The 15,317-nt window shown below is 45.5% G+C and overlaps 1 protein-coding gene and 1 long non-coding RNA gene across 16 annotated transcripts in view; one reads left to right on the forward strand and one right to left on the reverse strand.

Moving 5' to 3' along the window:
• LOC118396031 (disks large homolog 1-like) overlaps positions 1-15,317 on the forward strand; it is a 356,822-nt gene that overhangs the window by 209,321 nt on the left and 132,184 nt on the right. For 13 of the 14 annotated variants that reach the window (XR_008065634.1, XR_008065635.1, XR_008065654.1 and 10 more), the window contains 2 exons: positions 9,660-9,782; positions 10,356-10,409. Coding sequence is in view for 2 of the 14 variants with exons in the window: in XM_052464729.1 (XP_052320689.1) it covers positions 9,660-9,782; positions 10,356-10,409 (177 nt within the window). In the remaining 12 variants the exon portion in view is untranslated. The remainder of the gene's footprint in view (positions 1-9,659; positions 9,783-10,355; positions 10,410-15,317) is intronic. The other variant, XM_052464722.1, reaches the window with a different exon arrangement.
• LOC127907965 (uncharacterized) lies at positions 2,336-5,746 on the reverse strand. Of its 2 annotated transcripts, none has more exons than XR_008065757.1 (5): positions 4,535-5,746; positions 2,932-3,984; positions 2,651-2,710; positions 2,491-2,556; positions 2,336-2,458 (listed from the first exon to the last, which is right to left on the reverse strand). It is a non-coding gene; the product is annotated as an uncharacterized LOC127907965 (long non-coding RNA). The 2 variants fall into 2 exon arrangements; XR_008065759.1 differs by having other exon boundaries at positions 2,354-2,426.

Consider the following 15,317-nt stretch of genomic DNA (forward strand, 5'->3'; position numbering starts at 1 on the left):
GGTGAAGTAGGCAAGAATGTCCTTTAGTTTTTTGTCAGCAGACCGGCCTAATTCTCACTTGAAACTGTTTCTGTGTTTAATAGGCTAAATCACACATTATGTAAACATCTGACTCCAGAGTGATCTGTTCTTACAATTTTATATTCTATTACATTTCAAAGTTACGTTAGTTTAAGTAAACTACATTTTTCTTAAATGTAGCTTAACTTCTTCCAATGTGAAGTAATTGGTAGCTTGGTCAACTATTTTTCCCAACACTGCACACACACACACACACACACACACACACACACACACACACACACACACATGTTAATCTTCCCGCAATTTAGAAGCGTTCACTAATGCTGTCGTGAAATAGTAACCAATAGTAACCAAAGCCTGTAGATTTGAGTTTGACAGGCAACTATCACATTCCTCCTACCGCTATAGGAAGCGGGGAGGCCCAGCCGGCGTCCACAGACGAGCCCTGATCCCCATATCACAGTCCCAGCTCCGCATTGATTATTCATGCCTGTGTGCTGTCATGTGCAGTGCCCACTGGAGCTCATTAATTGGCGAGAGAGTGAGCAAGGGGGAGGGAACAAGAGGGGGGGGAGGCAGAGCCAGTCTGAGCGGTCTGAGAGAGGGAAGCACAAGAGTGAGAGAGAGGGTGGTGAGAGGGTAAGACTACAGACAGAGGATTAGACTGGATTTTTCTGTGGTGTGATCTCTCTTACCACTAGTTAGCCTGCTACAGGAGACCGAAGAGGAATACCAGGCTTTCTGTCTCATCTTCATATCAAAATCAACCCTGCATCTCTTCTTGGACCTACGGCTAAGCCCCAGCCATGACGACCTACTACCACAACCACGAGTACTGCTGCCAGGGCCCCAGGGGCTGCAGTCCCAGCCTTGGGGTGGTGGACTCCAGGCAGGGTAAGATCCTGGGGAACCAGACCCAGAATCGGCATCGGTTCCAGCAGACCCAGATCCAGCTGCCTCTGATCCACAGACAGCAGCAACACCTCCTGCAACAGCAGCTCCAACAACCACAGATGCAGATCCAACAGCAGCTCCAACAACCACAGATGCAGCTCCAACAACCACAGACGCAGCTCCAACACCAACAGATGCAGATCCAACACCAACAGATGCAGATCCAACAGCAGCTCCAACAACCACAGATGCAGCTCCAACAACCACAGATGCAGCTCGAACACCAACAGATGCAGATCCAACACCAACAGCAGCTCCAACACCAACAGCAGCTCCAGCAGCAGGCACTACAACACTACCAACAGCTACAGCAGCAGCAGCAACATCACCTCTACCACCATCATCCCCCTCCCCAGATGCAGCAGACGCCTCTGTTGAACCGCCGCCCACTGCTCTCACCACAGCTCCCCCTACAGAACCCCCAGAGGAACTACAGCTCCTGCACGCTGCCCGCCTCCATGTCTAAGAGCCGGGTGAAGTTCACCAACCTGAGGGACAGCATGAAGAAGAGTCCTACCAAGAGTAAGGCCAAGGTCCGGGCCACACACAGGCAGAGTGGCTGGTGTTCCGACAACTCTCCGTGGGCCTCAATGTCACTGGAGAATCCACCCCAGGTATGTGTGAGTGTATAGGGGACCGACCTGGGAGAAACCCTTGTAGGTGTCTTTGGGATGGACCAACATAGAGATCGTATTGAAAACCGTTGTAGGTATCTGTGAGAAGAGGTCAACATGAAACTACTACAGAGTTACAGGGGAATAGAACCACCAAGAGGAGGGGAGAACCTAAGCCTGGATATCTGCAAGGGTTTGTGGGCTGAAATCACAGAGTCCTTGTGGAGGCTCAGTTGGTTGGAGTTTACATGGTGCTGGCCTGGCAAGGCCTGCCTGGGTTCGAGCTTCTGGAGAGAAACGGGAAGAAGAATGTTGCGAGTGTGTTTTGTTGTTGTTGATGTTAATGTTGTCGTAATGGTCATAGGATTCACATGGAGGTCTGGAATATTAAATTAACATCATGCTTTCTCTAATAAACCGTACTATGAGAGTGATGCATGACTGCTGACAAGACGCAATGCTGTGTGGCTTTATAGCTTAAGATAGAAGTTTCCTTTAATTACAGATCTAGGGTGGGTGGTATCTGACCCTGTGTCAGTATCAGTGGCAAGCTCCGTCTACCCCAGTTATAATATTACTGAACCTCTGGCTACCCCAGTTATAATATTACTGAACCTGTCTACCCCTGTTATAATATTACTGAACCTCTGGCTACCAAGGTATAATATTACTGAACCTCTGTCTACCCCAGTTATAATATTACTGAACCTGTCTACCCCTGTTATAATATTACTGAACCTCTGTCTACCCCAGTTATAATATTACTGAACCTCTGTCTACCCCAGTTATAATATTACTGAACCTCTGTCTACCCCAGTTATAATATTACTGAACCTCTGTCTACCCCAGTTATAATATTACTGAACCTCTGTCTACCCCAGTTATAGTATTACTGAACCTCTGTCTACCCCAGTTATAATATTACTGAACCTCTGTCTACCCCAGTTATAATATTACTGAACCTCTGTCTACCCCAGTTATAATATTACTGAACCTCTGTCTACCCCGGTTATAATATTACTGAACCTCTGTCTACCCCAGTTATAATATTACTGAACCTGTCTACCCCAGTTATAATATTACTGAACCTGTCTACCCCTGTTATAATATTACTGAACCTCTGGCTACCAAGGTATAATATTACTGAACCTCTGTCTACCCCAGTTATAATATTACTGAACCTCTGTCTACCCCAGTTATATTATTACTGAACCTCTGTCTACCCCAGTTATAATATTACTGAACCTGTCTACCCCTGTTATAATATTACTGAACCTCTGTCTACCCCAGTTATAATATTACTGAACCTCTGTCTACCCCAGTTATAATATTACTGAACCTCTGTCTACCCCAGTTATAGTATTACTGAACCTCTGTCTACCCCAGTTATAATATTACTGAACCTCTGTCTACCCCAGTTATAATATTACTGAACCTCTGTCTACCCCAGTTATAATATTACTGAACCTCTGTCTACCCCAGTTATAATATTACTGAACCTCTGTCTACCCCTGTTATAGTATTACTGAACCTCTGTCTACCCCTGTTATAGTATTACTAAAGTCCTTCTAGCATGTAAACCAGGTCTTGAAGTTGATAACAGAGAATAGTTGACCATCAGCTAAGTTTGTGTTCTCATCCAAGGCACTCAACTTTCAAGTTCAGTCCAACTTGTTTGGGATGTTGAGACAGTGTGAGCTGCAGGCCATAACTCTGGACTGGGCCTCCTGATCGAAGATAATGATCCAAGCTAATTTTAGCTCTGTCATGGCTGCCAGGCTGTTTTGTGACAGTACAGATCCATAACTAGTGTGTTATGGAGCGACCTCGGGACTAGTTTATGGATCTCCCTCTGTGTGTCTGTTACACTAGTTTACAGTCATAGGGAGAAGACAGTATATACGCCAAACTAACAGGGAATATTGAGTTGTACGTGGGCTTGGCTAATGGCTACCGTATGCAGGAATGTGGCCTCCATGTTGTCTTGGTTTTGGGGTTTTGTGTAAAATACCCAAATGTGATTTTCCTAGTCAGTTTAACTATTGTTGCTGAGACGTTTTTATTGAGGCTAGCACAGGTCCTCCAGCTAGACTGTGTAGATGTGCATTGGTGTAGAGAGTCTTTTGTAGCTAATATAAAAGGTGCAAAATGCCAGTGTTCCCAAGGGGCCAGAGAAACCCACAGGACCCTGACCCCTAACCTCTGGGGCATGAGGCGACCCTGCCCCCTAACCTCTGGGGCATGAGGCGACCCTGCCCCCTAACCTCTGGGGCATGAGGCGACCCTGCCCCCTAACCTCTGGGGCATGAGGCGACCCTGCCCCCTAACCTCTGGGGCATGAGGCGACCCTGCCCCCTAACCTCTGGGGCATGAGGCGACCCTGCCCCCTAACCTCTGGGGCATGAGGCGGCCCTGCCCCCTAACCTCTGGGGCATGAGGCGACCCTGCCCCCTAACCTCTGGGGCATGAGGCGGCCCTGCCCCCTAACCTCTGGGGCATGAGGCGAACCTCTGGGGCATGAGGCTGCCCCCTAACCTCTGGGGCATGAGGCGACCCTGCCCCCTAACCTCTGGGGCATGAGGCCCCCTAACCTCTGGGGCATGAGGCGACCCTGCCCCTAACCTCTGGGGCATGAGGCGACCCTGCCCCCTAACCTCTGGGGCATGAGGCGGCCCTGCCCCCTAACCTCTGGGGCATGAGGCGGCCCTGCCCCCTAACCTCTGGGGCATGAGGCGGCCCTGCCCCCTAACCTCTGGGGCATGAGGCGACCCTGCCCCCTAACCTCTGGGGCATGAGGCGGCCCTGCCCCCTAACCTCTGGGGCATGAGGCGACCCTGACCCCTAACCTCTGGGGCATGAGGCGGCCCTGCCCCCTAACCTCTGGGGCATGAGGCGACCCTGCCCCCTAACCTCTGGGGCATGAGGCGACCCTGACCCCTAACCTCTGGGGCATGAGGCGACCCTGCCCCCTAACCTCTGGGGCATGAGGCGACCCTGCCCCCTAACCTCTGGGGCATGAGGCGACCCTGCCCCCTAACCTCTGGGGCATGAGGCGACCCTGCCCCCTAACCTCTGGGGCATGAGGCGACCCTGCCCCCTAGCCCATGAGGCGACCCTGCCCCCTAGCCCATGAGGCGACCCTGCCCCCTAGCCCATGAGGCGACCCTGCCCCCTCACCTCTAGCTCAGATATACAGTGCATTTGAAAAGTATTCAGACCCCTTGACTTTTTCTGTATTTTATTACGTTACAGCCTTGTTCTAAAATGTATTTCAATAATTAAAATCCTCAGAAGTCCACACATAATACCCCATAATGACATCACAATACCCCATAATGACATCACAATACCCCATAATGACATCGCAATACCCCATAATGACATCACAATACCCCATAATGACAAAGCGAAAACAGGTTTTTAGATTTTTTTGGCAAATGTATAAAATACAAAAATATATATATCCTATTTACGTATTCAGACCCTTGGATATGAGACTTGAGGTGCATCCTGTTTCCATTGATCATCCTTGATGTTTCTACAACTTGATTGGAGTCCACCTGTGGTACACCCAATTTATTGGACATGACTTGGAAAGGCACACACCTGTCTATATAAATTCCCGCAGTTGACAGTACATGTCAGAGCAAAAACCAAGCCACGAGGTCGAAGGAATTGTCCGTAGAGCTCCGACACAGGATTGTGTCAAGGCGCAGATCTGGGGAAGGGTACCAAAACATGTCTGCAGCATTGAAGGTCCCCAAGAACACAGTGGCCTCCATCATTCTTAAATGGAAAAAGTTTGAAACCAACAAGAGTCTTCCTAGAGCTGGCCGCTCGGCCAAACTGAGTAATCGGGGTAGAAGAGCCTTGGTCAGAGAGGTGACCAAGAACCGGAAGGTCACTCTGACAGAACTCCAGAGTTCCTCTGTGGAGATGGGAGAACCTTCCAGAAGGACAACCATCTCTGCAGCACTCCACAAATCAGGCCTTTAGGCTTGTGTGGGCAGACGAAAGCCACTCTTCATTAAAAGGCACATGCCACCCTTCTTGGAGTTTATCAAAAGTACTCTCAGACCATGAGAAACCAGATTTCCTGGTCTGATGAATCCAAGATTGAACTTTTTGGCATGAATGCCAAGCGTCCCATCTGGAGGAAACCTGGCACCATCCCTACAGTGAAACATGGTGCTGGCAGCATCATGCTGTGGCAATGTTTTTCAGTGGCAGGGACTCGAGAAACTGAACTGAGCAAAGTACAGAAAGATCCTTGATGAAAACCTGCTCCAGAGCGCTCAGGACCTCCGACTGGGACGAAGGTTCACCTTCCAACAGGACAATGACCCACAATGAGCACACAGCCAAGACTTCAGGACAAGTCTGTGAATGTTCTAGAGTGGCCCAGCCAGAGACCGGACCTGAACCCGGTCTTTGGAGAGAACTGAAAATAGCTGTGCAGGAAAGCTCCCCATCCAACCTGACAGAGCTTGAGAGGATCTGCAGAGAAGAATGGGGAGAAACTCCCAAAATACAGGTGTGCCAAGCTTGTAGCCTCATAAACATAGAAGACTCGAGTCTGTAATCACTGCCAAAAGCTGCTTCAACAAAGTACTGAATAAAGGGTCTGAATACTTAAACCTAAAAACCTGTTTTTGCTTTGTCATTATGGGGTCTTGTGTGTAAGGATTGATGAGGGTAAAAAATGATTTATTATATTTTAGAATAAGGCTGTAACGTAATAAACTGTGGAAAAAGTCAAGAGGTCTGCATACTTACTTTGGGGTGTGAGGCAAGGCCGTGAGGAGTGTGTCGGGGGGGGGGGCTCAGTGGGCTTTTGTCTGGGAGCGCTGACAGTGTCCTTCAGCCTGGCCTTCTCTTCTGAGGAGCATTCTTGAGAAAGTGTGAAAGACTTCCAGTGGCATCATGGCACGGAAACTCCCCCTTCCACTCTCTGCATACCAGAGACTACATGTAGCCTCACTTCGGGACCTATACACACCCGCTAAGATTAGCAGCCCTATGTAGGCACGCAGGTCAATCTCATACATCCTTTTCCAGTTGTCTCCATATTTATGGAAACCCTCCAAATTTGTCATCTCCAGGATGATTTTTTCGATGGCTGGTGTGATGAATGTTGAGGCGATGTCCTGGGCATGGGCAACTGCATGTCTTGGGGGTCATGGGGTCATCCTTATGACATTTCAACTGCATGTCTTGGGGGTCATGGGGTCATCCTTATGACATTTCAACTGCATGTCTTGGGGGTCATGGGGTCATCCTTATGACATTTTGTGCTGCCATCCTGCCCTGGCTGTCATATGGTGACAATGGTGTTATTTTGCTGTTCTTTTTGGCTGTTCTTTGACAAAAATGTCTCTCTTTCAGCTTAGGGGATTTATTCTTCATCTCAAATCAAAATCAAATGTATTTATATAGCCCTTCGTACATCAGCTGATATCTCAAAGTGTTGTACAGAAACCCAGCCTAAAACCCCAAACAGCAAGCAATGCAGGTGTAGAAGCACGGTGGCTAGGAAAAACTCCCTAGAAAGGCCAAAACCTAGGAAGAAACCTAGAGAGGAACCAGGCTATGTGGGGTGGCCAGTCCTCTTCTGGCTGTGCCGGGTGGAGATTATAATTATAATTAAGATAACCAAGGGGTGGAGATTATAATTATAATTAAGATAACACAAGGATTAAACAACAATGGGAAATGTTAAACAACAATGTGGGGGGGTGGGGGGTTAAGATAACACAAGGATTAAACAACAATGGGAAATGTGTGGGGGGGGAAATGGGGGAAATGTGTGGGGGGTGGGGGGTTAAGATAACTAAATGTGTGGGGGGGGGGTTAAGATAACACAAGGATTAAACAACAATGGGAAATGTGTGGGGGGTGGGGGGATAACACAAGGGGGAAATTAAGATAACACAAGGATTAAACAACAATGGGAAATGTGTGGGGGGATAACACAAGGGGGGTTAAGATAACACAAGGATTAAACAACAATGGGAAATTAAACAACACAATGGGAAATGTGTGGGGGGTTAAGATAACACAAGGATTAAACAACAATGGGAAATGTGTGGGGGTGGGGGGGTTAAGATAACACAAGGATTAAACAACAATGAGAAATCAGGTGCTGGACTGAGGGACTTGACAACGAGAAAAAGGAGCACTCTGTTGCTGTGGAAATCTGATTTGACTTGTCCCGTCAATACATGTATCAGTTTGTGTTTCGGCATGATTCACCCTCATCACACCACAACTCGGTTGTATTCCCTCCTCACATAGTGTGTGAATTGAAGGCTACAGTGTTTACACCACGATGATGATGTAGGATGATATCAGTGCTGTGTGTGTACGGAAGATGTAGGATCTTAATTTGATCACCCTGTTGAACGAAAACTTTCCTGTAATGCAGGAAATGTAAAACCCTAAAAAAGGCTTCTGAAGTTTATAATTTATACTTTGAAATTTCAAACTTGATTTTCCCTTCTGAAAAATGTATCAACCCCTAGAAAAAAGTCCATTAATTATAATCCACATTTCCTGTTGATGCAGGATTATTTTCCTGCTGTAGCAAACTGGCTCGAATTAAGATCCTACGTGTGTGTGTGTGTGCGCGTGTGTGTGTGCGTGCGTGTGTGTGTGCGTGTGTGTGTGTGTAAAGAATAACACTAAAAGCTCCACTCATCAGTGTCATTCTGGGTTAATTTACAGCTAAAGCACGGCCACTTCTGTCAATGGAGCCACCAGATCAGACTAACATTGGGTCCACTGAGGAAAACTGTCAATGAGTGTTATTTACATTGATAGGCTGGAGAGGAGCACATGGTAGCTTTGGGTCCGTACTCACAAAGCGTCTCAGAGTAGGAGTGCTGAGGATAGAACAGCCATGTTTTTATATAGGAGCGTCTTCTTGCTTTCCTACGTGTGACTGTTGATGTTCTAGAACCCTCAAATTAAATTCTGGAACTCGTAGCCAGTTCCACTGCTTTTTTCTAGTCGGGGACTGATTTGAACCAATGAATGATCCTGCATAACAGAACCAGCAGTAGCACATACCTCGTAGGGTCAGAGTTGAATACCCCTATTCTATAAGGTCTAATGGACTTGTTCCTCAACATGTTAAATACCTGCTGGAATTGATTTATATCTGTGTGTCCATAGTATCCTGGCTTAGCGTTTGAATATACTACATCTCTTTTCCTTTTTATCTTGAGAAGAGAAACCTGTTTACCTAAATGTTCCTCAGAAACCAAATACATTAAAGCCGATCTGCATATTTCACCCTAAAGGAATGTTCACGTTGTTCTCAGTACTCCGTCAATAACATAATAGTAAATCCTGCCTGGGTAGTCTCACGAGCAACACGCCAAATCTCCAAACTTTAACAGCCTTTCTGATACTGCGGGGTCCCTGAGCCCTCCCTCCCTCCCTCCCTCCCTCCCTCCCTCCCCCTCCCTCCCTCCCTCCCTCCCTCCCTCCCTCCCTCCCTCCCTCCCTCCCTCCCCCTCCCTCCCCTCCCTCCCTCCTCCTCTCCCTCCCCTCTCCCTCCCTCCCCCTCTCTCTCCCTCCCTCCCTCCCTCCCTCCCTCCTCTCTCCCTCTCCCCTCTCCCTCTCCCTCTTTCTATTTTCTCCTCTCATCCCCCTCTCTATAATCTACACACATTAGAGCCCTCAGCAGCTGCCACTGCCAGACAATCCTCCCTCACTACCACATTATCATAATTCAGTTTAGAACATTACCATATTTGCTTTCTCTCACTTGTTTTCTCTCTCACTTGTTTTCTCTCTCTCACTTGTTTTCTTTTTCTCTCTCACTCAATCTTTCTCGATTCCTCTCTCTCACTTTCTCTTTCAATATCTCTCTCTCTTTCTCTTTCAATATCTCTTTCTCTCTCACTTACTCACGCTCCTTTCTCTCCCTTCCTCCCTCCCTTCTTCCCGTTCAGCATGTAGATATATCATTGTGTGTTACTGCATCAGTGTTGTGTTGCACAGTGTGTGTATTCTTGCCTGTGTGTTTTACCCTGACCCTTGACCTCCATTGCCATTGTTTAGCAGCCAGATGTGGTGGTCCCGCCCCCCGTACCCATAATCCCTGTGATCCCCATCCCAGCTGAGACCACTCCTGTCATCTCTCCACCCTCCTCTCTGCCTGCACCCGCGTCACCCACGTCACAGGTCATCCTCTCTTCCCTATTTCCTCTCCTCTCCTCTTTATTTATTTTTTACACACCTCCCATTTTGCTTCTGTTTTGATGCTGGAGTTTAAAGGATTATTGTTTTTGAGGGAGGGACTTGCTAGTTGGGGTGGTTGTTTTGTAACCTCAGGACCTGTAGGAGAGGAGAGACAAGCCCAGTGAAGACCAAGGGATCCTGGAGGGAGTTGTCTGTTATTAACCATGTAGTTGGGGATGTTTGGGTCGACGCCATAGCAACGCCACAGCTGTAGGCTTCAGGAGTTAATATTCTGCAATAGAAGAGTGTCATGTTGCCGTGGTGATCTCTAACCGATGCTTTCATAATGTTGTACCAAAACATGCGGAGAGTAAGTTATTATTTTTTGTCTCACCCCAAAACAATGTTTTTGTTTTGCCTAATATTTTTTGTAACTTTGTAATTTCTGTTGTTGTTGTGTTTAGCTTTTGTAATGTACTTACAGGGGAATCGCGAGGTGAATTTTTAAAATTAATTTTATCATTAAATATTTTTTAGAACCAAAACGAAGTTCATTTTTGTGCTTTTCTGTTGCAGGCAAACCCACCTCCTGTGGTGGTCAACACAGACAGCTTGGACAGCCCCCCATACGTAAGTCTGCATTTCTTTACACACACACACACACACACACACACACACACACACACACACACACACACACACACACACACACACACAGTGAGCTGAGCCCCAAATAAACCATGGTTATTAGAGAACTGTAATGTAATGATCATGTTAATGACAATAAAGGATAAACACCAGGAAGTAACAGACTACAAATACAGTGTAACTATCCTTTTCAAATCAAAATCAATTTAATTAAATAAATCTCATTTCATTTGTCACATACACAGTTTCCAGCAGGTATACAAGGTGCAGTGAAATGCTGATGTGCTATCCCCCTCAACAATGCAGTGCATCAGTCAACATCAATAGAGTCAAGTCAAACATAGCAAGTAAAAGAAGATGTAAAATAGTAATAATGTACTGTATTAAAGTGGTTAGTGACTTGGTCACGCAGCACAATAAATAGTAGATCATTGAACAGCAGCGTTGACTGTGTGTGGGTGTGTGTTTATGGGTGTTTATGAGTGCTTGTGTGTGTTTATGGGTGTTTATGGGTGTTTATGGGTGTTTATGGGTGTTTATTATTATATTATTATTATATATATGCCATTTAGCAGACGCTTTTATCCAAAGCGACTTACAGTCATGTGTGCATACATTCTACGTATGGGTGGTCCCGGGAATCGAACCCACTACCCTGGCGTTACAAGCGCCATGCTCTACCAACTGAGCTACAGAAGGACCACCGTGTTTATGGGTGTTTATGGGTGTTTATGGGTGTTTATGGGTGTTTATGTGTGTTTATGTGTGTTTATGAGTGTTTATGGGTGTTTATGTGTGTTTATGAGTGCTTGTGTGTGTTTATGGGTGTTTATGGGTGTTTATGAGTGCTTGTGTGTGTTTATGGGTGTTTATGGGTGTTTATGAGTGCTTGCGTGTGTGTGTCCTTGTGTGTGTGTGAGTGTTTTATGGGTGTTTGCGTGTGTGTGAAGTTTGTGTGAAAGGGTTAGATATTTGGGTACTCAGTGCAGATGGCCTCTATAAGGTGCAGATGGCCTCTATAAGGTGCAGATGGCCTCTATAAGGTGCAGATGGCCTCTATAAGGTGCAGATGGCCTCTATAAGGTGCAGATGGCCTCTATAAGGTGCAGATGGCCTCTATAAGGTGCAGATGGCCTCTATAAGGTGCAGATGGCCTCTATAAGGTGCAGATGGCCTCTATAAGGTGCAGATGGCCTCTAAGGTGCAGATGGCCTCTAAGGTGCAGATGGCCTCTATAAGGTGCAGATGGCCTCTATAAGGTGCAGATGGCCTCTATAAGGTGCAGATGGCCTCTAAGGTGCAGATGGCCTCTATAAGGTGCAGATGGCCTCTATAAGGTGCAGATGGCCTCTATAAGGTGCAGATGGCCTCTAAGGTGCAGATGGCCTCTATAAGGTGCAGATGGCCTCTATAAGGTGCAGATGGCCTCTATAAGGTGCAGATGGCCTCTATAAGGTGCAGATGGCCTCTATAAGGTGCAGATGGCCTCTATAAGGTGCAGATGGCCTCTATAAGGTGCAGATGGCCTCTATAAGGTGCAGATGGCCTCTATAAGGTGCAGATGGCCTCTATAAGGTGCAGATGGCCTCTAAGGTGCAGATGGCCTCTAAGGTGCAGATGGCCTCTAAGGTGCAGGTCTGGGGTCAGCTGGTCAGCTGTCGGATGGCCTCTTAAGGTGCAGATCTGGGGTCAGCTGTCGGATGGCCTGGTGGTAGACTCCTGTTGGTGTTTATTTGTATAGCACAACGTAGTTTCTGTTAAAGTGAAATACCACGTAAAAACAAAAATAAAACACTTTAAAAAAATATATATATCTATTTACCGGTGTTACCAGCCAGAACTAGAAGATGTTATTATGTCTGTCTGAACCTCTCTTTGTATGCAGCAAAAACATTGTACTGTATATTTTACATTTATTATTACTTTCTGTTAGATTAACCAGGCTCACTGAAGCTACCAGAATAGTGTATTTAATCTGGGCTGGGGAAATGCCTTCCATTGAGATTATGTTTATTGAGATTACAAACCAAATCATGCTGCGTGGTCTGGTCTCTGTGCATAAATCTACTGGGGGGGGATATACAAGGTATTCCTCGTCATCCCATGTAAGCCCACCGCTAAATCTAATGGTCAATGAATAGCACACCTAATACTGCTGTTCCCAGTAAATAGCCATCCATCTAAAGCCCAGTGACCAGGAATTGTTACTGTATTAAAGTAGTGGAAGTAGGGGGGTGATCTTTGATTTATTGATTTTGTGAACTTTCATCGACATTGTTGTCGTACTTATTTATTTATTTTTATACCTTTATTTAACCAGGCAAGTCAGTTAAGAACAAATTCTTATTTTCTATGACGGCCTGGGAACAGTGGGTTAACTGCCTGTTCAGGGGCAGAACGACAGATTTGTACCTTGTCAGCTCGGGGGGTTTGAACTTGCAATCGTATTGGCTTAGCTATGATGGTAGGGAGAATTTAAAACATTGAGCTTCAACCAATACATATACTATTGTAGGGACGTTAGCCATTTACTTTATTTTCGTATTCTTACCTTTTCTTATTTCTTATTTTGTTGCGTTGTTGAAAAGGAACCTGCAAGTAAGCATTTAATTGGACAGTGTTTACCACTAATACAACTTGAAGCTTGTCTTTGAGTGTATCTACCAGGGTTAGGATCAATGCAGCACATGCATTCCAATTCAATTCTTTATACCGCAGAGGGTCTGCAACATTGTAGACTTATTAGAATTCCCCAAAAGGGTATTTTGTTTAATAGTGATAACATTATTTTAGGCGATTTAGAAAAACAGGCCATTCTTTTTTTCTCAGTGGCCAAAAAAAATGATGCCATTCTAATTTTGGCTGATATGGTAGCGAATACATTAAATCAGAATATCAAATTGGGCTAATGTTGAAGATTACACCAGCAAGTATACGAATATTTGCCGGGGCATATTATTTTAATTTCACATGGTGATGTGGGAAGCTAACAGGCTAGCTAGCTTGTAGTGTTTAACCAACTTGGAGATGTGGGAAGCTAACAGGCTAGCTAGCTTGTAGTGTTTAACCAACTTGGAGATGTGGGAAGCTAACAGGCTAGCTAGCTTGTAGTGTTTAACCAACTTGGAGATGTGGAAAGCTGAAAGGCTAGCTAGCTTGTAGTGTTTAACCAACTTGGAGATGTGGAAAGCTAAAAGGCTAGCTAGCTTGTAGTGTTCAACCAACTTTGAGATGTGGAAAGCTGAAAGGCTAGCTAGCTTGTAGTGTTTAAGCAACTTGGAGATGTGGAAAGCTAACAGGCTAGCTAGCTTGTAGATAAGAAGTTAACCTACTTGGAGATGTGGGAAGCTAACAGGCTAGCTAGCTTGTAGATAAGAAGTTAACCTACTTGGAGATGTGGGAAGCTAACAGGTTAGCTAGCTTGTAGATAAGAAGTTAACCAACTTGGAGATGTGGAACGCTAAAAGACTAGCTAGCTTGTAGTGTTTAACCAACTTGGAGATGTGGGAAGCTAAAAGGCTAGCTCGCTTGTAGATAAGAAGTTAACCAACTTGGAGATGTGGAAAGCTAAAAGACTAGCTAGCTTGTAGATAAGACGTTAACCAACTTGGAGATGTGGGAAGCTAAATTGGCCCAGCGTTGTCTGGGTTTGGCCGGGGTAAAGGGAAAAGGAGATAACTAGTCAGTTGTACAACTGAATGCCTTCAACTGAAATGTGTCTTCCACATTTAACCCTCTGAATCGGAGAGGTGCGGGGGACTGCCATAATCAACATCCATGTCTTCGGTGCCCTGGGAACAGTGGGTTAACTGCCTTGCTCATGGGCAGAATGACAGATTTGGACTTTGTTCGCTCGGGGATTCGATTTGACAAGATGTGGGAAGCTATTAGGGGTGTAACTTTTTTCAATTTATCCTTAGAGTCTCATCATGCAGCCTTACAATGTATTAAACATCTAAAACATATAGCCCAACGTTTGTAGAAAAACAAAAGTTTCATTAATAAATGTAAATCAAGCTTATAGCAGTTCCTATTTCTTTGTTAACCTCCACACAGAATAGCCGCATGTGTTCACTCCCTCAATTCGTTTGGAGAAAATATCCTTTCTATTTTATTCAGCTTTGTTCAATTGTATTCTTCATACTCTAAAATAATGCCATGGAATTCTATGCAAATCTTGTCTGCTAAATGAACTAGTGTTGCCCACAGCCATTTGGCATGGCCAGATCAGGACCTAACATAAGGACAACTCGAGAGTATGCTATTCTGTTCTTCTGAAATAGACTACATTTTCTTCATATCCTGTTTCTGTAGATCTGTCTAAAATAAAGAATGGATTTATTGTGAAGATGTAGACTATAATAAATTGATTTATTATACTTTTTAAAATGTAGATGTTCATCAGTGCCTCGTAGGCTGTGTGTGGAAGCCAGGAGATGCTAAATGTGTTTATATTAATTCAGAAAATATCAATATATTAACGGTCAAATGAGACCGTCAGTTATTTGCTTGACAATCACCAGCTGACAACATTTCATGACCGCCACAGCCCTAGGTATCTAATTACCAACGTGTGAACGTTGCTCTAAAACAATCTGACTGCGATAAGTATATGGAAACCTTTACTGTCCCTATTCTCACCTCTTTATCTGGTACTACAGTGTGTAGTGTAGTGAGGGGGCCAGCCCCTATATCTGGTACTACAGTGTGTAGTGAGGGGGCCAGCCCCTATATCTGGTACTACAGTGTGTAGTGTAGTGAGGGGGGCCAGCCCCTATATCTGGTACTACAGTGTGTAGTGTAGTGAGGGGGCCAGCCCCTATATCTGGTACTACAGTGTGTAGTGAGGGGGCCAGCCCCTATATCTGGTACTACAGTGTGTAGTGTAGT

Source organism: Oncorhynchus keta, chromosome 1 (assembly GCF_023373465.1).
Source record: "Oncorhynchus keta strain PuntledgeMale-10-30-2019 chromosome 1, Oket_V2, whole genome shotgun sequence".
Taxonomy (NCBI): Eukaryota; Metazoa; Chordata; class Actinopteri; order Salmoniformes; family Salmonidae; genus Oncorhynchus; species Oncorhynchus keta.